The 24,875-nt window shown below is 68.2% G+C and overlaps 1 protein-coding gene across 2 annotated transcripts; it reads right to left on the bottom strand.

The window, feature by feature from the left end:
- Positions 1 to 19: 19 nt before the first annotated feature.
- INTS1 (integrator complex subunit 1) lies at positions 20 to 24,505 on the bottom strand. 2 transcript variants are annotated; one of them, XM_079771029.1, is made up of 46 exons: positions 24,181 to 24,505; positions 23,515 to 23,808; positions 21,592 to 21,788; positions 21,282 to 21,419; positions 20,826 to 20,985; positions 20,574 to 20,679; positions 19,774 to 19,960; positions 19,545 to 19,690; positions 19,300 to 19,441; positions 18,377 to 18,553; positions 17,764 to 17,872; positions 17,450 to 17,570; positions 16,925 to 17,002; positions 16,517 to 16,674; positions 16,121 to 16,217; positions 15,409 to 15,500; positions 15,147 to 15,207; positions 14,278 to 14,475; positions 13,937 to 14,066; positions 13,582 to 13,761; positions 13,234 to 13,383; positions 12,588 to 12,878; positions 11,817 to 11,984; positions 11,630 to 11,741; positions 10,973 to 11,134; positions 10,381 to 10,527; positions 10,025 to 10,123; positions 9,712 to 9,836; positions 8,602 to 8,856; positions 8,076 to 8,235; positions 7,662 to 7,802; positions 7,234 to 7,405; positions 7,037 to 7,160; positions 6,260 to 6,390; positions 5,611 to 5,698; positions 5,305 to 5,516; positions 5,079 to 5,202; positions 3,951 to 4,084; positions 3,466 to 3,658; positions 2,856 to 2,983; positions 2,601 to 2,713; positions 1,850 to 1,963; positions 1,078 to 1,148; positions 575 to 666; positions 345 to 454; positions 20 to 257 (listed from the first exon to the last, which is right to left on the bottom strand). In XM_079771029.1, the coding sequence occupies exons 1-46, from the start codon at positions 24,236 to 24,238 to the stop codon at positions 142 to 144; spliced, it is 6,561 nt and encodes a 2,186-aa protein (XP_079627155.1). In that variant the 5' UTR covers positions 24,239 to 24,505; the 3' UTR covers positions 20 to 141. The 2 variants fall into 2 exon arrangements, with proteins under 2 accessions (XP_079627155.1, XP_079627154.1); XM_079771028.1 differs by having other exon boundaries at positions 19,774 to 19,967; positions 20,575 to 20,679.
- Positions 24,506 to 24,875: the final 370 nt, after the last annotated feature.

Raw genomic sequence — 24,875 nt, 5'->3', positions numbered from 1 at the left:
GGCAGTCAGCACCCCACTCCCCACCCCCCACCCCCCGTGCACAGGAGGCCAGTGACCAAGGCCTTGGAGGTCTGGGCTTGGCCTGGGGGCCTGGGGGCCTGGGGGACGCGTCGAGGGCCAGGCCGCGTGGTGGCATCGGGCTCACATCACCGCCTCCATGTGCAGGATCCGCAGGGCCTCGGAGATCTGGGCGCTCGTGTCCACCTGGCCGTACATGCCCACCAGGAAGGCGCGGTGCAGCAGCATGGCTGCGTGCTCTGCGGAGACAGGACCCGGTGGGCCACAGGGACAGGGCTGCAGAGGCGCCTGGCGGCGGGGCGGGGCGGGGCGGGGCCGGCACGCACCTTGGCAGAGCAGGGTGTACTCCGGCAGGTTCCGGAGGGCCGTCTGCGCCACCTCAAAGTCCCGGCTGCCCAGGCAGTACATGAACGTGGGCAAGAAGTCGGCCGCGATGCTGAGAAGGCACGTGCTCAGTGGGCACCTCCCCTCCCCGCCCCGACGGCCCGGGCTCCAGACTCCGCTCTAGAGCCCACGGCCCGGCCCCGCCCCCCACTCCCCCCCTCACGCGGCTCACCTGGGATTGTTCTGGATGGAGCGCAGGGCCAGGCTGAAGGCCAGGCTGCGGCACGACTCCTCCTCGGAGCTCATGAGCCGCTGGAGATTGGTCTGCAGGGCAGGAGCAGGGGTGGGTGTGACCGGGCGGCCTGCTGTCCACGCACAAGCCCTCAGCCCCCAGGATCACGACCTCCTGACAGCGGTACGCTGACACAGACGACGACGGCAAGGAACCACTCCCCAAGCCCCTCCTGGTCCCTGGCCACTCTGGGACCTCAGACCCGTCGGCGAGTTCCAGCCCCGAGCAGAGCGGTGGCCCTGCCTTGGTCCATGCTCGACCGTGGGCATTGGGGGCTGGGTTCAGACACGTGCTGCCCCCACCCCCGAGGGCTTCCCCGCCAGGGCCCACGTGGGCTTCTCCATGCCGGCTCAGGAAGCGGGCACAGCACGAGCCTCCGACACCCCAGGAGGAGCCGACGTGGGGGCAGCAGGTCCGCCCCCGGGAGGCCCCGGCTCACTGACCGAGAAGAAGCCCAGGATCTCGGGTCTCCGCCGGGACATCTCGTCTATGTCGCCCAGAACCTCCAGCAGATCTGTGGGGGCAGGGGGCACGTGAGGGGGGCTGCTGATCTGTGGGGGCAGGGGCACGTGAGGGGGGCTGCTGATCTGTGGGGGCAGGGGCACGTGAGGGGGCTGCTGCAGCAGGACTGGCTGGCAGTGCCTCGTCCCACCCACCCGCCGGGACAGAGGTCAGGAGCGTCCTAGGGCCCTGGCCTAGCTCGGCGGCTCCCTGGGTGCCGTGTGCCCATCACGAGAGCCCAGGCCCACGCCCCCTGGAACCTTCTGCACTGTCCTCGGCGCTGGGTAAGGCCCAGGGGGAAAGCACCCGCGTTCCGCTGGCTTCCCACGTCCACCGGCCAGCGACCCAGCCACAGCACCGGCCAATGGGAGCTTTCGGGGTGCACACCTCCCCAAGCCTCTCCACAGCCCCGAGACGTGTGCCTGGCTCCCCAGACCCCCACCCCTCCTGCCAGGTGGCAGCTCAGCCCCAGGCACCCGTCACTCCCAGGCCTCCGCTCCTGCAGACGCCGCCGGCCCCCAGTTCCCCTTTGCTGGTACCGCCCCCCCAACCCCCCCACTGCAGAGTCTCCCCAACCTTCTGCTTTGCCTGGAGCCGGCTGCCCTCCCTCCAGTGCCCTCTGCACCCAGGAGGCAGCAGCCCAGCCCCTCCCGGCCGGCAAGGCTGCTCTTGGGGGTGCCCCACCGGGAGGCTCTGGGCCCGGCCCAGCCTCACCCTCGACGGTCTGGCCTCGGGAGAGCCTCTTCGTGTAGGGGGCCATCTCAGCTGCGGTCAGCGGGGTGAACAGGGAGACGCTGACCAGCGGCAGGGAGCCTGCCGAGCTCTCGTCTGGAAGACAGAAGCCAGGCCTGTGGCTGCAGACACACGGCCGCCCCGGAATGCTGTCCACGCAGGGCTGCCCGGGGGGCCATCAGGAAACGCCACACCGAGGCTGCAGAGCCCGTGGGTACAAGCGGGGTCGTCCTTGCCCAGCAGCCCCCGGGATGACAGGGCCGGGCGCTCAGGAGGGTATGAAACAAGGAGCCACGGGGCGCCTGTCCCTGGCTGCTCCCTCCCTGTGCTCTCCTGGCATACAGCAGGCGCTCAATAAAGGCACCCGAGAGCTGGGTTCCACGGACTGCCGAGAGCCACACCCACACCCGCGATGGGGCAGCAGAGCGGCCCTGCAGGGCCAGCGCCTGGGGCTCAGTGGCCACTCGCTCACTCAGCACCAGCTGGCGGGGGACGTGGGTGCCGCGTCAGCGTCGCACGTGAGGGCCACAGATGGAGACAAGACTGAACAGTGGGGGACCTGCCAGCTCCCATGGTGGGGCGGGGTGCTATGGGGTCACACGGGCCACGGCACCCCAGTGCTGCCCGCACGTGCCCCCGACGGGCCGCTGCCCAGGGACACCGGAGCCGGTCCAGGGCTGCGTGCTGCTGGGGGGGCCAGGCCTGCAGCCCCCAGGACCCTGGGCCCACTCACCCTCGCCCTCCTCGTCCAGGCCGTGGTCGGCTCGGCCATCCCTGCTGGGCAGGCTCAGCCCCGCCAGGAGGGACTTGAGCATCACCAGGTCACTGCTGTCGAAGGACAGGTCGCTGGGGAGAGCACAGGCGACGGTGAGGACACGGCTCCGGGTGGAGGGCGGGCGGGGCCCCGACACCAGGAGGCAGCACTCTGTGACCTGGCCGCTGCCCGCCTCAGGATCCCCGGGCCGCCCGCGGCCACGCGCACACTCACTGGAGCGCGTCGGCGTGCTTCTGCAGGAAGGCGGCGGCTGCCGGCGCGTTGCAGGTGATGTACTTGTGGGTGAACTGCACGAACTTGTTGAGGAAGGGGGCCAGGTGGCGTGAGGACTTCCTGTAGTTCTGCAAAGGGGCCGCCGTGCGATGCAGAGCTCAGAGCCACACACGCCCAGCCACCTGCCTCCCAGCCTCACGAGGGACCCTGGGCACCAAGGCCACCGGGCATTAGGTGGAGGGTCCCGAAGGGTCAAAGGGCCTTGTCCTTCATGACCTCTGTGCAGACGGAGCCGTGACCACAGGGCCACAGGCTCGGCAGAGGCACAGCGGGTGCGGAGACAGCAGCCCTGAGTCCCCTTTGTGTTGGGAAAAACGAGGGGTTTGCCCAGACCTCTGGGAAGTGGGGGGCCTTCCTAGGCGCGCTGGTCCCCAGGGCCAGCCAAGGGGCTCTGCTTTCCTGCAGGGACCCAGGAGCCCCACCCAAGGGCCTGGCCAGGGCGGTGGGAGCAGCGGCTGAGCTGAACGGGGCGTGGTGTCAGAGTGGGGGGGCAGCAGGCTGAGGAGAGCGCGGGCACCGGCACGCAGGGCGCACGCAGGGCGGCACCCACCAGCAGCAGGCGGATGAAGGAGCGCAGGCAGTCCCACAGCGCCCCCTGGTGCTCGCTCTGGAACACCTGCGGCTGCAGCAGCTCCAGCACGCCCAGCACGTGCAGGAAGAAGGTCAGGTGGTTCTGCTGCCGGAACTCCTGGAAGTTGAGGTGGGTGCGGCCGTGCAGGAGAGCGGCAATCATGGGCAGGTGCCTGGAGAAAAGGAAGTGCGCTGGCTGGTCCGCCCGCCCGCCCGCTTGCCCGCCATGTGGGCAGACCCCACCGGAGCCGGCTGGAACGCCCAGCTGATCCGAGGTCTGGCCCACGGAGCCTGGTCCCAGGTCTGTGAGGAGGTGCGACGCGCTAGCGCCCTGGTCTGGATGCCCTTGCCCTCCCACCGAGGCCCAGCTGCTGGGCTCCAGCACCTGGCCAGGCTGTGCACGTGCCCGCGTCAGCGGTCAGCCAGACCTGCTCTCAAACGGCATCGGGAGTGGGGAGGCCCTACCTGAGCAGCAGGAGGGGGTGAGCCACTGCCAGCTTCCGACAGGCCATGTTGGCGTCGGCCACGCGGCTCTCGGCCGCCCGGGAGTCGCTGGTGTCGGCGAGGAGGGTGATGAAGCGGTGTGTGAGCACGTCCAGCTGGGAGGAAGGGGTCAAAGGCTGGCTGCTGCCCGCACACCTCACTGCCCGCCCAGAGCCCGCTGCCCCTGAAGGGGCTCAAACGGACACCACGGGACGTGCGGGGTCCGGGTAGCCACGGTCCCGTGTCCCGCCCTCCAGGACCCGCAGGCCAGCAGTGACCAGCGAAGCCTTCCTTCCCCAGCGTCTCTGCAGGTCGACAAGTCCCAGCCGAGGTTTCCAGACAAACTCACACACACACACTGAGTCAACCCCTTTCCACAGAACAAAAGCTCTCGCTGTTGCCGAAATGGCCTGGCGAGTGGGGGAAAGCGGACGTTGTGCGTGGAGCGTTAGAAACGGGAGGAAAGTGGTCAGGAGAAAGCAACTCCTCCCTGCGCCAGGACCGGGTGCAGAGCCCCCCTCCCCCCCGCCCACCCCCAGGAGAAGTGGAGGCAGGTGCCCCCGCAGGGCCCACCAGAGGCAGACAACAAGCAGGTGGGCCTGGCCCATGGCAGAAGCCACGCAACCACGAAGAAACCACCACCTGTGCAGCTGTGGCACGCGTGGGCCTCAGAGGAACTACACGGAGTGACAGGAGCCCGCCCAGAGGACGCACTGAGCCTGTCGACAGAAAGCGCAGCTAACGCGTGGGGAGAGCAGAGGTGAGGGGAGGGGCAGAGGGCACCCCGGGTGACGGCACGCTCGCTGGCTGTGCGCCGTCTCAGGGCACACGTCAAACCTCACCACCCGCACCACACGCCCGGGCCGGGTCCCTCACTGAGGAAGGACGGGGACGCAGGAAGACACGGGTCTCTGCTCCACACCCAGTGGACTTCCAAGGAGAAAAGCCGCCTCCAAGCGCCTCCATGCGGCCGGAGGCACAGGGCTGACAGACAGGACCCCGGCTCACAGCGGAGTCCTGCTTAGCTTTCAAACCTGAGGAAACGTGTCCCTCCGTGTCCTGTCTGGGTGCCACCTCAGAAGCAACAGACGCAGTGAGGGCGCCACTCACCTTGCAGATGCTGCTGGCGGTGGCGCCCATGCTGCGCAGCAGGGCCTCGGGCGCGTGCACGCGGAGCTCGGGCCGCTGCAGGTAGAGCTGCACGAGCAGGTCCTGGCAGCGCTGGCCTGGCAGGCTGGGGACGGGGGGCGGGGGTGAGGGCCAGGGCACCTCCTGCTGCCAGAGCCGAGCCCGGACTCAGTCTGTGGCGCTCCCATCAGCGCGGGGACACCCTCACCTGTCACCCCACTGCTGGATGCAGCCGGTCAGGTGCGCCGTCACCTTCCTGATGCTGTCGTCGTCCCCACGGCAGCAGCTGAGCAGCAGGGGCAGCCGGGCCTGAAGGAGGTCGCCGTCCTGGCTCCTGGTCTCGGCCTCAGCCAGGATCAGCTCCACCAGGCCCAGGAGCTCGGGGGCCTGGACCTGCAGCGCCAGCTCCTCCCGCCGCTTCTGCAACAGGCACCCCGTCAGCCAGCCCCGGACGGACCAATGGGCTCGCACACACGTCCCCCCAGCCCGCAGGCGGGTGCACCCCATGACCTGCCTGAGGGGTGCGCTGGTCCCTTCCCTGCCAGATCCGAGGCACATGGATGCAAGCCCAGAGGAAGTCCAGGGAGGCCGAAGGGTCAAACCTGGGGGAGCAAGGAGCCCCAGGAGCGTGAGGCCCGTCTGTTTCCGGGCTCAGAATGGAAAGCAGGGCGTGGGGGCAGACGGAGGAGACACAGGCTCCCTGGGAGGACGGGTTAGGCCACGAACACTCCCAGGGGCTCCTGAGGAAGGACCCAGGTCAGCAGTGAGGGGACACGGGCGGCCCGTCCTGCCTGACCTCTCCCTGCCCCACGCTGGCCCTGCCCACCCCCAGACTTGCCAGCCACAGAGGGTCATTTGGTGCCCGCGTGGCACAGTGTGAAGACAGCCGTGGGCGTGACCTGGGGAGCGGGGGCTGCTCTGGGCCTGGCTGCCTGCCCTGATGGTCACCTGCAACAGGGACACTGGGCCAGCGTGCTCTGTACCCAGGAAGCAATGCCCACTGAAGGGCCCCCTGCCTGGGGCAGTGGTGCAGCCAGGGCTGGGCAAGAAGGGCTGCAGGGCCCGGAGGAAGGAGGAGGGGAGGTGCTGGGTCAGATGCCTGGCCTCGTGCCGCGTCCCCGCTGGGCCCCTGGCCGCACTGGTAGGTGGGAGTGAGGGCTCACCTGTGCTCCCGGTTCTTGCCCAGCAGGACGCGGATGCACTGGTGCAACGTGGACCAATTGGACTGGTGCGTGAGGAGGGCCAGGAGGTAGGGCCGGAAAGAGGGCACCTGGGGGCCGGGCTGACCTTTGCCCTGGGGAGGAAGGAAGCCTGGTGGTCCCTGCCCGAGGAGCAGAGGAAGGGGCCATTCCCAGGAGGCAGCAGTGGCCGCCCGAGCACCCGGCCGGCAGCCAACTCTGCAGACGACACGTGTGCTGAGCTGAACCGACTCCTCGGAGACGGGGAACACACACGAGTGGAACCTCAGAACCAACCTCGGCCCGCTCGCTCTCGGCCTGGCGGTTGGCTTCAGGACAGCCCCAGGCGCCGGAGCGGCTCACATTGACCAAAGGGGCGCAGCCGCACCAGGAGGTCCCGGCCTGAGTGAGCACAGTGCTCGCAGCCCCTCCCAGGTCCGCTTCTGCTTTCTAGCGCCCTCTACGGACAGGCGGGCACAGAGGCCGCTGCTCAGAGGACCCGTCCCCCCAACAGAGGCCGCTTCGCTCCTGTCTGTCAGCCACGGCACCGCCAAGTCCCCTCTGTGAGCATCTGGCCCCACAAGCACCGACCCCTCCCAGCTGAGTGCCCAGCAACCAGATCTGGCCGGCTGGTGTGATGTGCTGAGGGAACGTGGATGAGAACTGGGCCCCGGATTCTGCGGGCAGCAGGGCCCCGAAGTACCCCAGGAGGCAATGCCCACTGGCCAGGGCCACGGTGCCGGTCCTCGCCGCGCAGCCCACCTTGCTCCGGGAGAACAGCAGCCTCTGCTGAAGGTCGGGGCAGCTGCCGATCACCTCGGGGTCCAGCGTCTCCAGCCAGTCCACCAGGAGCCCCGAGCAAGGCCCCAGCCGCACGGCCTCCAGGCTGCAGGGAGGGGGGGCTCAGCGACGCCCTCGGAGCTGCCCACCGGACCTGCCACCCCGCAGCGCAGGCTCACCTGCTGCTGGCAGCGTCCTGCTGCCCCGCGGCCGGCGGCTCCTCCTCCTGCAGCAGCAGGGAGCTCACCACCGCCACGGGCCTGGAGGCCGGGAGGGCGGAGGCGGCCGAGAAGAGCGCCGTCAACAGCTCCTCCAGGTGAGGCGACCTCACCTCGATCAGGCCCCGCAGTACTGTGGGAGGCAGAGGCGATCAGTGTGTGTCTCTCCAGCTGTGGATGGAGCCGGTGGCCTTCAGACCACCTGACTCCAGAGAGAGAGTCCCCGATCCTGTGCCGACAGGGGCCGGGGTGCCAGCCCAGGCCAGCCAGCAGTGGGTGCAGCTTGGGACCTGCCTCAGGGTGAGCTAGGGAGCCACAGGGCTGGCTCACTGCGCTGGGTGGGGGCCTCTGTGGGGGTGGCGGGGGGAGGTCCTCACAGGCCCACATACCTTTGCCGATAAGCTCAGGCTCCACGCCACACTTCTCCCCGGCCCTCAGGGTGGCAACGAGGGCCCGGACGGTGGAGCTGATCACCTCCATGTCCCCACGGAAGGCCAGGGCCTCCGCCAGGTGCAGGAACCCGCTCCGCACTGCAGGGACACGCCTGTGTGACCGCCTGGCCTGGCGTGGCTCTACCCCTCACCTCTGTCAGCCCGGTCTGTCCAGAGAGCCCCCGAACTGCCGACCCCCTTGGGGCCCACCTGCACTTCCCTCCCTGGGAGCCTCCCCAAACACGACCCCTCCACGGCCTGGCCTCCCCACAGGAGCCAACCAGGCCCTCAGGGCGCAGACCTGAGCACACAGCTGACCAGGCCGTCGCTCCCCATGGACCAGCACACGGCTCACCCCCACCCGCCCCTCACCGTCGCTGATCCTGCGCTGGGCCGAGTACTGGGTGGCAAACAGCTTGAGCTGGGCCTGCAGGGGCCCGGCCTCCACGCCGGGGCTGTCCAGCCACTGCAGCATCTGCGTGAGCACTTTGAGGAGCAGCGACGAGAAGCCAGCGTCCTGGGGCACGCAGCGCTGTGGGACGACACAGCACACAGCCACGCTGCTCAGGCGCCCAGGCTGCGCCGGGACGTGGTCACAGCCGTCAACAGCGCTCCCAGGTGAGGTGCTCCAGGGCCTCAGCCGTCACCTGAACACCATCGCGGGCGAGGCACCTGCTGTTCGCAACTTACCTTCACGTGGTGCAGGCAGGTTAAACGAACGTGACAGCAGAGACACCAACGGTAAAACACACGCACGTAAACCTGAGCAGGCACGGCGACTGGCCAATCAGTGCGTCCAGGTGGGAGGCACTCAGCGGAAACCACCCCTCGGCTCCTGGCTGGACACTTCCCAGCGAGGGTGACCACCCAGCCCCGCCCTCCCGTGCGGCATGCCCACCTGGTACTGGCTGAGCAGGCGCAGCAGAGGGCAGGCCAGGAAGTGGTTCCGCTGCATGGACACCGCCAGGGCCCCGCCGTGCGGGGAGTTCAGCAGCGAGGCCATGGCCTGCAGCAGGCGCACCGCGACGCCCGTCCCCTCGGGGCTCCCCTGGCGGACGCGTGCCAGGTCCTGGCCCAGGGCCTGCTGCAGCGCCAGGGCCACAGGGCGGGCGCTGGAGATCTGCCACCGGGAGCCCGGGCTCAGCGGGAAGACCTGGGCAGAGGAAAGGGCAGTGGTTGGCACAGACGCGGCCGACAGGGGCCCTCAGCCCCCACCCTGCGCCCATCACGACCACGCTCCCCTTCTTGGCCAGAGGCCAGTCCCTGCGAGGCTCTGCGTCCAGGGAGGGCCGGGGCCTGCGTGGGGCCCCCAGCTCAGGAGTGAAAGACAGCGAGCACCCTGCCACCTCGGCCCTCCCTCCTCAGGGCCGGCCTCCGCTGGCGGAGGTGCAGGGAGGGTGCGAGCGTGCGAACAGAAGGTGGCACTGCACCTGGTAAGCATGGCTGCTTGTGGAGGGACACACACGGACAGAGGACCACCACATGGGGCTCGTGTGCACGTGTGCACGTGTGTCGGGAAGAGGCAAAGCATGGGCGCAGGAGCCGGGCGAGGGCGGGGCAGAGAGGGGGCAGGGTCTCCAGTCAGCAGAGGAGGTGGCACTGAACGTGCTGGACATCGCCAAAGCCTACGCTCTGTGGACACAGCGTGCCGCGCTCGAATCCCTTCTCAATAACGACGCAAAGGCACGTGCACGGCCACGCCTGGGGGGCCGCGTGTGTGATATGCAGGCTCGTCTGGACACGAGGGCAGGTGCCCGCTGGAGCCAGGCCAGAGGCCGGGCCACTGCTGCTGGGTGGTGGTGGGAGCCACGGCACCTCTGGGCGCTGTTCTCAACACCAAACGCATCTTACAACCACCCCGCGGCGGCCTGTTCCGAGCCTGCTGCTCTGGGAGGACACGGAGGCACAGAGACGGTCAGCGGAGTCTCAGGTCAAGCCCTCCCAGGGCAGGAGGAGGAGAGGGACAGCGGGGACACCGGCTCTGAGAGGCCCGGCAGTGCGGCCGCACCTGCAGGAACATGCTGGCCAGGTCGTCCTCAGGGCCGAGGACCCGCACCGGAGTCACGGCCCGGACCCTGCCCTGGCCCCGAGGCGGCTCCGGGCTGCTTCTGGGTTTGGGCGCCTCTGCACTGTCTGCAGGAAGAGGGGGTGTCGGCTCCAAGTCCCCGGCCAGTCTCAACCGGGACCACGCGAACAGGGCCCGCCTCGCCAGGGCCCCCACCCGAGGGAAGAGCAGGCATGAGGGCCGTGCAGGGCCTGGGGCAGGAGCCCAGACGCCGGCCAGCAGCCACCATTTCCCTGGGTCTGGGCTGGGCTGGTACCTCGCCGCGGGGGCAGGGAGGCGGTGAGCAGGGAGTGGAACGTCTGGCCTCCGGACGCTCCTCGCTCGTGCTGCACCTCCACCAGGTGAGCCATGTAATCTGTGAAGCAGCAGCTGCAGTGAACACCATGGACAGAGCAGGGGCCCCCCCGCTGGGCCCGCCAGCAGGAGCAGGAGTGCTGGGGACCCCACCCAAGGGCGTGCTGATGCCCGGCTGGCTCGATGGACAGGGCCGGCCTGGCCTCTCCTGACACCCCAGCCTCTACTCCTGCTCGGAGCTCCAGCCCCCCTCCCCTCGCCCCCTCAGATCCCAAGCCCCAGGCTGCCACCAGGTCCCGGGTGCTGACCGGCCCTTACTCTTGTCCATGATGTTCTGCTCCAGGGTCTGGGGGTCGTGGGCCACCGCCTGGTCCAGGTGCTGCAGGAGCTTGCTCATGCTGGACACGGGGATGCCGAAGGACTGCACGAACAGCAGCAGCTGCTGGGGCTCCAGGTCCTGCAGGGCTGGGGCCACACTCACTCAGCCAGCACCAGGGGCCGGTCCTCCCGCCTGAAGGCAGCGCGAGGTGCAGCCGGGTCCCACGCTCGCTCCACGGCTGTGTGCCAGCCCCGTGGCTTCTTGCCTCTTGGCTCTGAGCTCCCCAGAACCACCCGTGGCTCCGGAGCCTCCCAGGGGTCCAGGCTCCTTAGAGCGCATCCTCCCGCCTGCCCAGGCAGCCACCACTCCCCAAGCTGCCTCCTGCACGCGGCCCGGCCTGCACCGCCCAACGGGACGTCTCCCAGCACCAGGAGCGGCCCTGCCTCCCTTCCCCCTCAGGTCCCGGGTGGCGTGGTCCTTGTCCCCGCAGACGGCTCCCGCCGGGCCTCCCTCGCACTCCTGAGGTGAGGGCTTGGGACAGGCTCTCTGCGGAGGCGCCCCTCCCTCGCCCCAGCCCAGCCCAGGCCATACCTGCGTCCACCAGCCGGGGGACCTCGGAGCGGATCATGCGCAGCTTCAGCCAGTCGGGCAGCAGCAGCGCCTCCTCAGACGTGTCCACCAGGAAGGCCGTGGGCAGGGGCTTCTTCTCGGGGAACCAGATGTCCAGCAGGGCCTGGAACTCGTCGTCACCCGCTGCGGGAGAGCAACAGGGTCAGCAGCAGACACAGCTCAACCCGAGGAGCCGGCCCCGCGCTCCGAGGCCCGGCAGGGGAGCGGGGCTTCCTCGTCTCATCCGGGAAAGTCTGGGCTCTGGGGGAACGCAGAGAGCCAACTGAGAGTGGACCTGTCCTTCGTGGAGCCCAGTGTTCCTGCTGGGCCGGGAGGGCGGGAGCCCAGGAAGGCGCCCGGGGAATTGCCCACGGGCATCCCATAACCACAGGCCAGTGTGCCGGCAGTGAGGAGTCACGGCCTGTCCATCCGTGGTCCGACCGTGGGCGCTGCTGTGTACTCCCCCAGAAGCCTCTGGACAGGCAGGGAGAGGGCTCCCCATCGCATCCACTCCAGGGGACACCCATGAGGGCTGGGCCTTCCCACTCTGCACCCGCGAGGTGGGCAGGCTCCTCCACGTAAAGCAGCGAGCCTACGGGACAGACCCGGAGCCGCCCTGCCCCGCCCCAGGCTGCTCACCGCGGGGCGGCCCCAGCGTCAGCAAGATGACCATGGCGTGCACCACCAGGATGTGCATGGTGGCCGTCTCCCCGCTGCTCCAGCGAAGGAAGACCTGGTCCTGCGACTCCGACTGCAGGGAGAGGAGGGGTGAGGGCGGGTGGGCTCCGGGGCGGGGCGGGCTCCAGGGGGACGGCCGCCTGCTTACCCAGCTGTACACCTCCTCCCCCTCCTTGCTCTTGCGCATGCGCCGGACGTAGCGGGAGAAGATGGAGAGCAGCGCGGCCAGCACGGCGTCGGACTCGGCGCTGCAGGAGCGCTTGGAGAAGAGGTGGGACATGATGGTGGAGCGCTCCACGATGAGCCGGGCCACGTCCTGGGGGAGCAAGCCGTCAGGGGCCCTCACAGCAGCCAGCAGCCCAGGGCCGGGCACCTCACCACGCGCAGCCCGGTGCCCACAGCAGGGAGGGGTGCCGGGCACAGGGCCTCTCAGACACACGGACAAGAAGTGCCAACAGGGCTGGGAGGCAAAGGGCAGGGGCCCGACACTCCCTGGAGGGGACACAGCCCCGAGAGAGCCCCCCACCCAGCGTGGAGAGGGTCCGCGGACACCATCCCGCGAGCGACAGGAGAGTGCGACCCTCAGGACCCAAAGGGAGGCTGGACACCCGTGTGCTGGACCCCGGCAAAGGCTCCAGCCCCGCGGGGACCCTGCTCTCCGGGAGGCCCTCATCGCGTGCCCTCTGAGCCCACCGGGTCCCGGAGCTGCCGCCAGCCCCAGGGAGCAGAGCGACCCACAGAAGCGAGGACAGAACGGGGCCCTCCCGGCAGGAGCACGCAGAGCAGCCGGCACGGCCCAGGGCAGCAGGGCAGCCAGGCCGGGGCCACAGCGGCTCGTCTGGCAGCAAGTGGCCCAGATTCTCCGCCCCTGGTGCCTGCTCTGAACAGAAGGTCCCCACGCGGACCCCGAGCCCCTCACCAGCGCCAGGTCGCTGTGCTGGCCCTGCTCCTCCACGGGCGTGTGCTGGGACAGGTAGACCAGGTAGGCGCTGACGGTCTGCGGGTCAGTCTCCATGTGGACGGCCTGCTGCAGCGCCAGGGCGGTGGAGGCGCGGACGCTGTGGAACAGGGGCAGCCGGGGCAGGTCGCGCAGCAGCCACTGGTAGCCCTGCAGCGTCTCCGCGTCCCCCGAGTCCTCCTCCGCCGGGGGCTCCTTCTCCTCCCCGTCCCGGTCACGCAGGCTGCCCTCCGACAGCACCAGGGACAGGCCCTGCAGGCAGACGGGCGGTCAGCCGGGCCTCCGCAGGGCACCCCGACGGGGTGGAGGGGGGTGACGGACAGGCTCCCAAGGCCCAGGGCGCACGCAGGCTGCCACGGGACGGACGCCGCATCCGATCGGCTGCCCCAGTGGACAGCAGCACAAGCACGTGTTCGGCGGCCCCGAGACGCATGCCAGGCTCCCAGTTGCCCGGGAGGAACACGGGGACAGGGCAGAGGCGGGTCGGGCAGGTGTCACCAGCACAGCCCTCCTGTGAGAACCAGGCAGGAGACTGGGGGGCACAGCCAGTCTGGGAGGAGCCGCCTGCCAGGGTGGCGTGCACAGGTCAGCGGGCGGCTACGCTCACCTTCATGGCCAGCACCCGGGAGGCCACCTGCGAGGAGCCGAGGCGCCGCAGGAAGTAGTCCAGCACCTCGCACGTGGTCTGCTCGTCCGCCTTGGGGCCCAGCAGCAGGTCCTGCAGGCGGCCCAGGAGCTGCTGCTGCTTCTGCTGCCGCTGCAGGGACAGGGACCTCAGGTGGGCCGGGGAGGGAGGGGCGGGGGAGGGAGGGGCAGGGGGGGCCGGGGAGGGAGGGACAGGGGGGCCGGGGAGGGAGGGACCGGGGAGGGAGGGGCAGGGGGGCCGGGGAGGGAGGGGCCGGGGGGGCCGGGGCGGGAGGGGGCGGGAGGGGGCCAGGGCGGGGCCAGCACCCACCTGCCGCTTCTTGGCCTTCTGTTCCTTGCTCCCGCCCTCCTCCTCCTCCTCCCCTGAGGCGGCATCGTCGGCGGCGTCGTGCAGCAGGAACTCGCACAGGCACTGCACGGGCAGCACGTCCAGGGAGCCCTCGCTGGCCTGCACCAGGTCAGCCAGCCAGGGCATGGACTGCGACGAGGCCTGCAGGGCCAGACGCAGCTCCTTCAGATTCCGACCGTCCTCGTCCCCTCCCCCGCCCCGTCCACACCCGCGCCACAGGTCTGTCCCCGCTGCCGTGCACGCAGTCCTGTGCGGCCCTGCCCGGCACGGGCTCACTCGGGGCTGGGGTGCTGCAGCCCGCCCCACCCGCACTCGCCTGCCTCTGGATGATGTTGAGTAGGAAGTCTGGGTTCCGGCTCCGACACAGCAGGTGCCCGAGACGGAGGGACTGGTTGAGGCTTTTCACTTGGTCCAGGATGTGAGGGGGCGGCCTCCGCGGGGGCCCCCTGCAAGTCCAGAGCACACGACGTGAGAAGCCGCTCACACGCAGCCGCCGGGCAGCAGAGGTGGGGCCGGGACGCCTGCTGCCCCCGAGGCTCCCTCCTCCCAGGCCACGCCGTCTCAGGGCGACCCCCTGCCCCCCCGCCCCCCGCCAGGCTCAGTAAGAGCCGGCACGATGGCTCCACAGGCGAGGGCTGGGCTCCGCGCAGCTCGTACTGGGGGTCAAGGCTGGTGAGCTGCGACAGGAGGAGGCTGCTGCTCTCGGTGATGGTCTGCTTGGTGGACGCGGCTGCCAGGTGCCCCTCGAACGCCAGGATCTCCTGCTTCTCCCGCTGGGAGGTCTGCAGCTCCCGGCTCAGCATCTCGGTGCGCGTCTCCTCGTCCGTCAGGGTGCACGGCGGGTAGGAGTAGTTGCTGGGCCAGGAGGGAGGCGTGGTCACCAGGCCACCGAGGCGCTCAGGGCCCCTGCTTGGGGCCCAGCTTCCGCCGTCAGGCCCCACTGGAGCCCGCAATCCAAGTCAGACGTCCGTACGGGGGCCCCGTGTTCTCCGGAGCCCGGGCCTGCTACCCGCTCGCCCTCCACACAACAGCCCGAGGTGTGCAGAGCCGTGTCCGCCGCCTGGGCCACACGCAGAGCCGCACACGTGCGCACACGGCACCGCTTTCTGGGCTCACTGAGGAGCGAGCGAGGTGTTCAGGCTGAGCCGGGCCCGCCGTGCACAGAGGCGGGCCACCTGTCGGCCCCCGGCAGCTTTCACACCTGCTCCTGACAAACCACCTTGCCTCCGTCCGTCTCACCAGGCCCGGCTCCCGATTCCTCTCCTGTCTGTCCTACGTCACACCACCCTCTGCCTGACCTGACCCGAGTGCCCCAGGCTGACCCCACAGCCTCAGTGCCGGCCCCCACCCTGCAGCGAGGAGGAGGGGTAAAGCTCTGGAGACTCAGATTCAGAAACAAGCCCACAAGGAACAGGGACCCCGAGCAGCTCTCCGACCCCAGTGCAGCAGGAGCCCAGCCTGAGCGCCGCCTCCCGGCACCGGCGGGCCCCCCTCAGGGTCCGTCAGCAGCGGGCGAGCCAGCGTACTTGGTCATCACCATCTCCATGAGCATCTTCAGCGTGGGGTACTCCTCCCAGGCGGCCAGACCTGAAGGCCAGGAGACAGCACAGGTGGCAGCCAGACACAGTACCCCCACTTACCCACCCACCCGCACCTGGGGCGCCCGGGGCCCCCTTCCTAGCTCGTCATCCAGGTCCCACCAGCTCCACCCAGGCCCTGACAAGCCAGCCGTCCAAAGGAAGAGCCGCCAACGCCGAGCGGCATGAGCCGTGCCGGCCGAGGGCTCACCGATGTTCTCCGGGTTGAACGCGGCAACAACCAGCAGGAGGGGCCAGGCCTTCCAGTAGAGGGTGGAGATGGCGAGGTTGGGAGGCTGATACCTGAAACACACGGGCGTCGACAGCAGCCTCAGCCACACGCGTCAGCGACTGACCAGCTCGGCCACTGCTTTCACGTTCACAGCCGGGCCTGGCCAGTTGGCTCAGTGGACAGAGCGCCGGCCTGCGGACTGAATGGTCCCGGGTTTGATTCCGGACAAGGGCACATGCCCAGGTTGCGGGCTCGATCCCCAGTAGGGGGCGTGCAGGAGGCAGCTGATCAATGATTCTCATCATTGATGTCTCTCCCCCTCACCCCCTTTCTCTCTGAGATCAATAAAAATACACTATAAGTAAGTAAATAAGTCAAGTTCGCAGCCCAGGCCTGTGCCTCGTCTTGGGGGGAGGTTCTAAAAGTCAGGGGTGGCGACGTGGCACAGCCTGTGGACGCACTGAAAACACTGAGTCACGGACTTCAGACGAGGGAAGCGCAGGCGGGCTCTGGACAGAGGGCTGAGGAACAGAGGAGCGCTGTCCAGAGACCAAGCAGAGAACAAGGGCCCCTGAACCCCAGCGGCGGCAGGAAAGCGCCTCGGACTCCAGTGGGCTGGCTTCACGCTTTAGCCCCATGGGGGAGGGAGGGAGGGTTGGAGGGGATCCGGACCAGGCGCGCCCAGGCCTACCCCGGGGGCAGCTGGATGTTCTCGGGGTGGTGGTAGGTGCACAGGTTCAGGACGGCGTCAAGCAGCTGGACCCGCTCCACCTTCAGCACTTCCACGTCTGAAAGGCAAGGCCCAGAGCCCATCAGCGGACACCAAGGCCCAGGGTCAGCCCGCGGCGCCAGGGAGCAAGAGGGGCCTGCTCCCCAGAAGTCGGGATGGAGGGAGGACTGACAGGCACCAGGAGGAGCCACCCTGGGGAAACTGAGGCAAGCGTGCACTGGGTGGAACCTCAGCTGGTCTAGAGAGCAGGCAGGACTGTTGGGGGCAGCAGCACAGCGGGCAGGGGGAGCTGACCTGAGAGCCCGCGGCAGGTGGCCGGTGCCAACTGGGCCCGGACAAGCCCCGAGGGACCCTTACCGTCCGCCTGCACGGCCGCGGCTCGCTTCACCAGGTGGTCAGCAAGCTCCATGGCGTCCGCGGGGCCAAGCGGGAGCTCGCGGGACAGCCCGATGACCAGGATGCGCATCAGCGTGTCCTCCAGGATGGGCACCTCCGAGCACAGGCGCAGGAAGAAGCTGGGGGAAGCGGGGAGAGGCTGGGCTCGGGGAGGCGGAGCCGGCTGCGAGGGGGAAGGACGGGGTGAAGCGTTTGGAAGGGGAGGGCGGTCGTTCGGGAGCCGCCAGGGGTCGAGGTGGGAAGCCCCCAGCGGAGCTCCAGCTCCAGCTCCGGGAGTGAAGGGGGCACAGGAGGCGGAGGCAGGGGGCAGGATGTAGGGACGCGTGCGGGAGCAGACCCCGCCCACCCGCCCTAGGCGCACACGCTCACTTGCGGTCGCTCTCGGGCGGCCAGTTGTCCCACTTGTAGTAGGTCTCGGGCTGCTCGGTGAACAGCACCTTGTGGAGGCTGCGGGGTGGACAGAGCCGTCAGGTGGTGCCCGGGGACCCGCTCCAGCCGCCCGTCAGCTCCAAGGCGGGCACGTCTCCCAGGGCAACCGTTTCCCAAGGCCTGCGACGCCCACACCCTTCCCGAGAGCCGGCAGCAACCCCGACCAGCAACCCCGACCAGCAACCCCGACAAGGCCCGCGGGCCGGCTGGTGACAAGGTGGTGTGTGCATGCCCCAACCCCGGGCAGACGGGACCCCACCTCCGACCTGTCCGGAAGGTCTGCCTGAGGTCACAGCACAGGGTGACCCCGTGCCAGCAGCACGAGGGGCTACCGCTGCCCACCGGCTGCTCTGATGTCAGCCAGTGGCCACATCCCCGGAGACAGCCAGGCTCCTGCGGGCCAGCCGAGGAAGCGGCTGCCCGTCCCTCCCCGGTGCCATCCGCGCAGCACGACCCCAGCCGCACCAGTGCACGTAGTCCTTGGGGGCCATTTTGCTGATGGAGGGGACGACGGTGTGGAGCCACCAGACCGCGTCCCTCTGGATGGCGGCGATCTGGTTCTGGAAGGAGCGCAGCACCTCGAGGTCTGGAAGGGACACGCAGGGTTACCCGGGAGCCTGCCCGGCGGCTCACGGCAGCCAACGCCTCCCAGGGTCCAGGTCAAGGCTGGCACAGGGAGGGAGGCCTGGCCCCGGGGCACGGCCGGCAGCCCAGGAGCACCCTTGCGCCCTGCTGTCTCCGACCGGGACCCCGACAGTCAAGCCTGGCCCGATCCTTACTCTTCTTCTCTCCCTTGTCCCAGGCGATGCCGGCCTCCTTCACCTGGGCCGTGATGCCCAGCATCATGGACACGGCCAGCACGTCTGTGATGTGCACCACGAACCGCTCCTGCAAGCACACCCAGCACAGCGGCTTGCACCGAGGCCTCACCCAGGCCTCGCACACGGGCCGCTGGGCAGGACGCCGGGCCCTACGGACAGGAGAGGGCCAGACGGGAGGAGGTCTAGGGACCAAGAGCCCGCTGCAAAGAGATGCAGCCAATAGGGCTGGACAAGCCCCTGCCCCGGAGAAGCATGCACCACACGACCCTGTGCCGACTCGCCTGCGTGGCATCTGCCATCCTCCACACTCAGCCCCAATGCCTGCTCTTTAGCATCCCCGCCCTCCGCCCGTCGCTCACTCTGAATCCATGCAGTCCCGTCGCCTGGTCCCATCTGCCCCCACCTCCACACCCACGGTCACCTGGCCAGCCCCTCCCTGGTCCTCACAGGATGGAGCCCCGCTGCCCCCTGGGACTGGCCGCTGCACACGTGGGCGCTATGTGGCTGAGTGTGTACAGATGGCACGAGAGGCCGCGAGCGTGAGTGGGGGGCCGCGGGCGGGAGCGCCCACCTTGAACTCCATGTCCAGGTACTGCGGCTCCTTGCGCTCCTGCATGAGCCCCAGGCAGAAGGCCTGGAAGTTGATCTCGTGCTTGGTCTGCTTGACGATCTCCCGCAGCAGCGCCCGCGAGGCCCGCAGGTAGTCGTCCTTGTTGGTCAGCAGGTCCTGGAACACCATCGCCAGGAACTGCGGGAGACGAGCAGGGAGCTCAGCACCAGCCCCATCGCCCCAGGGCCGGCACCAGGGCCTGGCTCGGCCCTGCCAGAAGCCCCCAGCCCTGCCAGGACACGGTGCCCGCCTGTCTTCCCGAAGCAAAACAAGGCACTAATGCGCGGTTATGCCCAGCATGGACCCGCCCGCCCGTTCCCAGACGGCTGCATGGCAGCTGGCCCGCAGGAGCCGGCCCTCGCTAAGTGAGGGGACAGATTACTCAGCAGGCACGGGCTGCCGGGCACCCAAGCCCTAGGCTCAGCCCCACACCCCCAACTCCAAGCAGACCCCTGGTCCACCACCTCTCCTAACACACCGGCTGCAGAACGACAGAGGCAGCGTGACCCCTGGCACCGTGTCCACGTTGATATTTTACATACAACCAAGCGGTTTAAAAACCCGGCACGTGTTAGTCACAGGAGTGTTGTTCTCAGGTCTCTTCAGGAGGAACACTGAACAGACTCGGTGCTGGGCCCAGGGCCGGTGCCCGGAGGGCTGCAGGGACACCCGAGGGACCCGCTGGAGCTGAGTGCGCATCACAGACTCAAGTGTTCCCAGTGCCCTGGGCACAGCCGCCACCCCTCCGAGCGCTCTCCCACCCACTGGGCACCACGCCGCGGCTTTGGCTTAACACCTGGCTCGGAGATGAGGCCAGCGCTCTCTCCAACCCAGCAGTGGGGGGTCCCAGGCTGAGGCACATGACCGCAAAGCCGCCGCCCTACCTTGGGGGCCAGCTCCGCGCTGTGCTGCAGCACCGTGTACAGGATCTGCATGTTGTTCGGGTTCCGGGCGTTGGAAAGCTCATTGAAAATCACGAACTTGATGGTGGTGCCCAGGTTGTCCTTGTGCGCGTTCAGCAGCTCCCTGGACACGAGCCAAGCAGATGGGCGCAGGTGCGGGCGCGGGCCAGGCTGCCCCAGGCCCCCTCCCGCCCCCGGCCCCCCCCACCCCTCCACCTCGGCCGCACCTGATGCAGAGCATGTAGTGGTTGAGGAGAACCTTGGGCTTGAGGCGGATCTTGATCAGGTGGGAGATGACGTCCATGTCCTCGGCGCCGTGCGTGCTGCAGTTCATGCACACGGACATCAGCAGGTCCTGGGCCGGCCGCGTCAGCTGCAGGGAGGCCGAGTCACCCACCAGCCCCGCAGACTCGGCCACAGGCCGGGCCCAGGAGGCGACCCGTGAGCTGCCCTCACCTTGGGGTTCTGCAGCCACATCTCCAACTTCTGCACCGTCATCAGCCGCACTTCCTTGTACCCGCAGGTGGAGGTGAGGAGCCGCAGGAGGTTCCGCGAGACGTTGTCGATGGGCTGGCGCCGGTTGAGCTGGTCCCGCAGCATGTCCAGAACATACTCCTCCACGCTCTCCGTGAGGTCTTCATACCTAGGCCAGAGGGCAGGAAGGGAGGAGGCAGGAGGGAGGGAGGGCGGCTCTCCTCACCGAGCCCACCGCCTGCCTTCCAGCCAGCCACACACACTCTCACACACACACTCACTCACACTCGCACACACACTCAGTCTCACACACACTCACACACACCCACACACACTCACACAGTCACACACCCTCTCACACTCACACACACTCACAGTCACACACACACTCACAGTCACACACACACACACTCACACATACACACACTCACAGTCACACACTCTCACACTCGCACACACACTCACTTACACAGTAACACACACTCACACACACTCACACACTCACACACACACACTCTCACACATACACTCGCAGTCACACACACACTCACACACACAGTAACACACACACACACTCTCACACTCACACACACACTCTCACACTCACACACACACTCACACTCGCACACACGGCTGGGACACACACTCGCACACACACTCGCACTCACAGTCACACACTCACACTCACACTCGCACACACACTCTCACTCACAGTCACTCACACTCACACACACACTCACACTCACACTCGCACACACAGCTGGGGTCGGGCCGCACCCTACCTGGGCATGAGCTGGCCCTCCTGCTCCGGGCTCAGCTTCTCCTCGGCAATCAGCAGCTCCGTCTGGCTGTCCTCCTCCTCAGTGAGGGAGGGGTGTGGGCTGCTCCCTGCAGATCGGGGCCTCATGGGACGTGCACCCACCTGTCCCGTGAGCACCCGCTCCCCTAATGCCGGGCTCCCTGGCGGGAGTAACCCCAGCCCCCGCCTTCCGCTGAAAACCCCGTTCCCTCCCAGCCAGCCCCACTGCTCTCACCAGCACTGAGGTCCCCTCCGCTGCGCCCTGCCTCCCCCTGCAGGAGCATGCTCCTGGGGGGCACCCTGGTGTTGAACGCCGTCTGGATGTTGTCCACGAATGCCTTGCAGTGCGGGCTGTCCACCCAGATCCGCTCCCCCAGCGAGTCCTCAATGTACACCTGCGGGCACAGAAGCCGACGTCCAGGCCCCCAGGCAGCTCGCTTCTGCTGTCCTTGGCTGCACGAGGGCCGGGCCGTGGGGAGAAGCAAGGCAAGTGCTTCCCCAAACGCTGCCAGCCGCCTGCAGCGGGGCTCCCAGGAACCCCCCAGCGGCCCGAGCAGGAGACAAGACGTCCGGGGCCACCAGCCAGCCCCGAGAGGACGCTGTCCGCTTCTTTCTCCTCCTGGGGTCCAGGCAGCATCCTCTCCCGGGGTGTTCAGTCCTCTTCCCCCCCACGCAGTGGTGAGTGACTCACCTTGACAAAGATCTCGGGCCAGTTCTCATCCTCCTCATACGCGGCCATGAGCAGGCTGCAAGCCAGCACGGACACCAAGCTGTTCCCCTTGGCCTTGAAGTTGATGGAGGCATCCCGCCGCAGGAGGCTGCAGAGAGCCTAGGAGATGGCGCACGGGGTAAGCCTCGCCCTGCACACGGGCAGAGCCAGCCTGCTGGGGGGAGGGTGTGTGTGTGTGTGTGTGTGTGTGCGCGCGCGCACGCGCGCGTGTGTGGCTGGGAGGGAGCAGCAGCACAGGCCCTGGGCCTGCTGCCCTCCGCCCCGCCCTCACCTCGATGACACCTTCGGTGGCGAAGATGTTGGGCTTGATCTTGGCCAGGTACATGAGGCTCAGGTACAGGGTGCTGTCGGGCTTGGCCCTGGTGACCTTCAGCTGCTTCACGGCCCCACACAGCACGCCCTCGATCCTGTCGTCGTTGCCCTCCAGCTCGGCAGCCTCGATCTCATCCAGCAGCGCCGGGGGCGGGACTGCAGAGCGGAGAGCAGAGAGGCTGCCCATCAGGACCCCCGAAGCCCTGGGACGGACCACCCAGCAAGCGAGGGGCTCGGCCATGGCCCAGCTGGCTGCTCCAGGAACAGCAGCACCACCAGGTGGAGCAGGGCAGGGGCTTGCCCACTCACGGGAACGAGCAGGACAGCGACGGCCAGGCAGGCGCAGCGCCCGATGGCCTTCGTGCGGAACCAGCCACCTCCTGACCTCTCTCTGCCTCCCACACCTCTACCCGAGTTGTCCTGCGACACATCTATTTTTCTACAAGTCGCTCAATTTGTCCCAAGTTTCCAAATTCATTAGCACAATGCCATTCCGAGCCTTACTTTTCTTTCTAGAGGCGGCGGCTCCGTGGGTGGTCTGTCCCTCATGGTTACCCCACCCCCCGCACAGGCGCCTGTTCCCGTGTCTGCAAAGAGCCCTTGGAGTTCCATCCATTTGTTCTCGTAACTTCCCCAGAGGCAGACTGAGCACTGGCATCTGCTTCTCCAGAGTGTCGCCCCGATTTCTACCCTAACGGCACCGGTAGTTACCGCCCGGCTTCTAGGTGCCAAGAGCAAAGTCAACAGGGCGGGTCGGATGGACTGGGACTGTGCGAGGTCCTGCCTTGAAGACATCCTAAAGGCCAGACATTAAACAACTGAGCACAGCCTTTTCCCTGCTCTGCTAAAAACACACCCTGGCTGGTGTGGCTCAGTTGGTTGAGCGTCTTCCAGCAACGAGAGGCCGCCGGTTCAATTCCCAGTCAGGGCACATGTCCGGGTTCTGGGCTCGATCCCCAGTGGGGGTCGTGCAGGAGGCAGCCAATCGACGGTTCTCATCGATGTTTCTCTCTCCCTTCCTCTCTCTCTCTCTCTCTCTCTCTCTCTCTCTCTCAAACCAATAAAAAAAATGTAAAGTGGGTTAGCATTCAGAATGTTTTTAATAATCATATTCCACTTTATCTTCACAACCACCTTCCAGGGAGGTGATGCTAAAAGCAAACAAAATGAAGCCCAGGCCATAACTGAGCGTCGTGGCCTCAGCCCTGTAGACGCTCAGGCTTCACGGCCCGAGTGGTCCAGGGGAGGCCCCTGAACCGAAGGTCAAGGGCAGGGGCAGCTATTGCCTGACTCACTTCCAAAGCTGTGTCCCCCACCCTGCAGGTCCCTGGGGGTCCCTAGTGGCACCAAGCCAAGCGTAAGCCTCCCCCCCCCACCCCCGCCAGCATGGGTCCTGACCCCTGCGTGCCGCCCAGGCCTCGCTGTTCCCCGAGCACAGCTCCAGCTGCCGGGCGCGGGCCTCTGCCTAGCCGTTTCTTCCCCAGGACCCTCTGTCTGTGATACCTCAGCCCTCCACCGAGGCCAACTCCCCACTGCAGCTCCCTGGCCAGCCCCCTTCCCCAAAGCTGTCAGCCCAATGTCTGGGGCCGTTTTGACATCGGACAGGTCTGACCTACGGGACGCCTGGAGCCACCAGGAACGACCAATGGGGACGTGAGGCAGGAAGCAGGCAGGTTCAGGCTTTGTGTGAACAACAGGACTAGGGCCTGTGCCTCTGTCCTGGTCACCTCACCCGTCCCAGAACTCGGAGGCACAAGAGGTGCAGGCCCCTGCCCTCCGTTCTCCAAGGACTCCCCCCCTCCCCCCGGGGCTCCAGGGATCCCGGGTGGAGGGGACAGGGTGGGAGCTACATTCTCAGGGGGAGTCTAGGGTCCGACTTTACCTTCGATGGGGACCACGGACGGCTCTTTAATGGAGGGAGAGATAGCGCGTTTTTCTGCCACCGCGGCCTCCGCCAGGCGCCCCAGGGCACTCAGAGGGGGTGTGGCGGGCAGTTTGGGGCGCTTGGCCAGGCCCGGCAGGGCCGAGGCTCCAGCCAGGGCGGCCGCGGCAGCATCCCTCTTGCGCTCGGACGGCAGGCCGGAGGGCGCGGGCTTCAGCAGGGCCGACGCCGCTTTGGAGTCACTGGCCTGACCCTTGGAGCCCAGAGCAATGAAGTCGCCGGGCGGAGGGTGCCCTGCAGGGGGAGGGGGCGGAGAGACGTGCGCCTTCACACAGCGGCCGAGGTGGGAAACCAGGCCGGGCTCCAACCTCCCGCCACCTCAGGGGGGGGCCCAGGTCACAGGCCACAGGGGTCCCCAGCAGATGCCGAGGGTCACCGTGCCAACTGCCCGCTGGGCCGCCCCTAACGCACACGTGTCTGAGATGGGCGCCGACACCTCACTGCACAAACGGGCACCTCTGGGCACGGAGAGGTTAGGCTACGTGCCCGCGGCCACAGCTGGCGAGAGGCGAGGCCCGGGTCCGAGCCGGGCTGGCCCCAGCCGGCCTCCTTCAGCCCGTCGGCGGCCACGGGCACCCGGACGCCGCCGCGGGAGGAGCCGCGCACCTGAGGTCTTGGCCGCCGCGCTGGGCCTGCGCACGGCGGGGGCCTTGGCGCGGTTCATCGCGTCGCCTGCTCGCCGCCCCGCGCGGCGCCGTCACCGGGGGACACCAGCGCCAGGCGGCCGCTCGCCCGCTCGCTCATTCATTCCTCCCGCGGCCACTGCGGCCCCGGGCCGGGGGCGAACGGGCCCCGCCGGGCGGAGCGGGTCCGAAGGAGCAGCGCGAGCGCCGCCTCAGAGCCGCCGGGAGGGTCGGGGTCGCAGGCAGCCGCGAGGCCCCACAAGCCACAGACGGCACCGATTCCCCGCCGCCACTGCCGCCACCAAGGCTACCCCGGAACCGGAAGCCGACCTTAGCGAATCAACTTCCGGAAAAACCAGAATCAAAACAACGCGGCGGGGAGGGCGGGCACGGAGGCGAGAGGGGCTGCGGCGCCTGCGCAGTGCCTGCAGCGCCCTCTGGCGGCGGGAGGCCGGCGGTGTCTCGCAGCCGCGGAGGTCTGTCCCTGCGCTGGCCAGGCCGGCGCTGCTGAGCGGCAGGCCCCAGGGTCCCTCCTAGAAAGGGTGCCATCGGGGTTCTAATCCACATGCGGGACCTTCAGAGACCTGCTCTCCCATTTATGGGTCAAAGGGAGGCTCTGGGGTCCCCACGGTGGGAGGTAGGAGGGGCCCAGGGGACACAGCGTAGGAGCAGGAGGGA

The sequence above is a fragment of the Cnephaeus nilssonii genome (genome assembly GCF_951640355.1).
Source record: "Cnephaeus nilssonii genome assembly, chromosome: 5".
NCBI classification, from domain to species: Eukaryota; Metazoa; Chordata; class Mammalia; order Chiroptera; family Vespertilionidae; genus Cnephaeus; species Cnephaeus nilssonii.
Note: the sequence above shows the minus strand (reverse complement) of the source record. Positions and strands in the feature narration are given on the sequence as shown.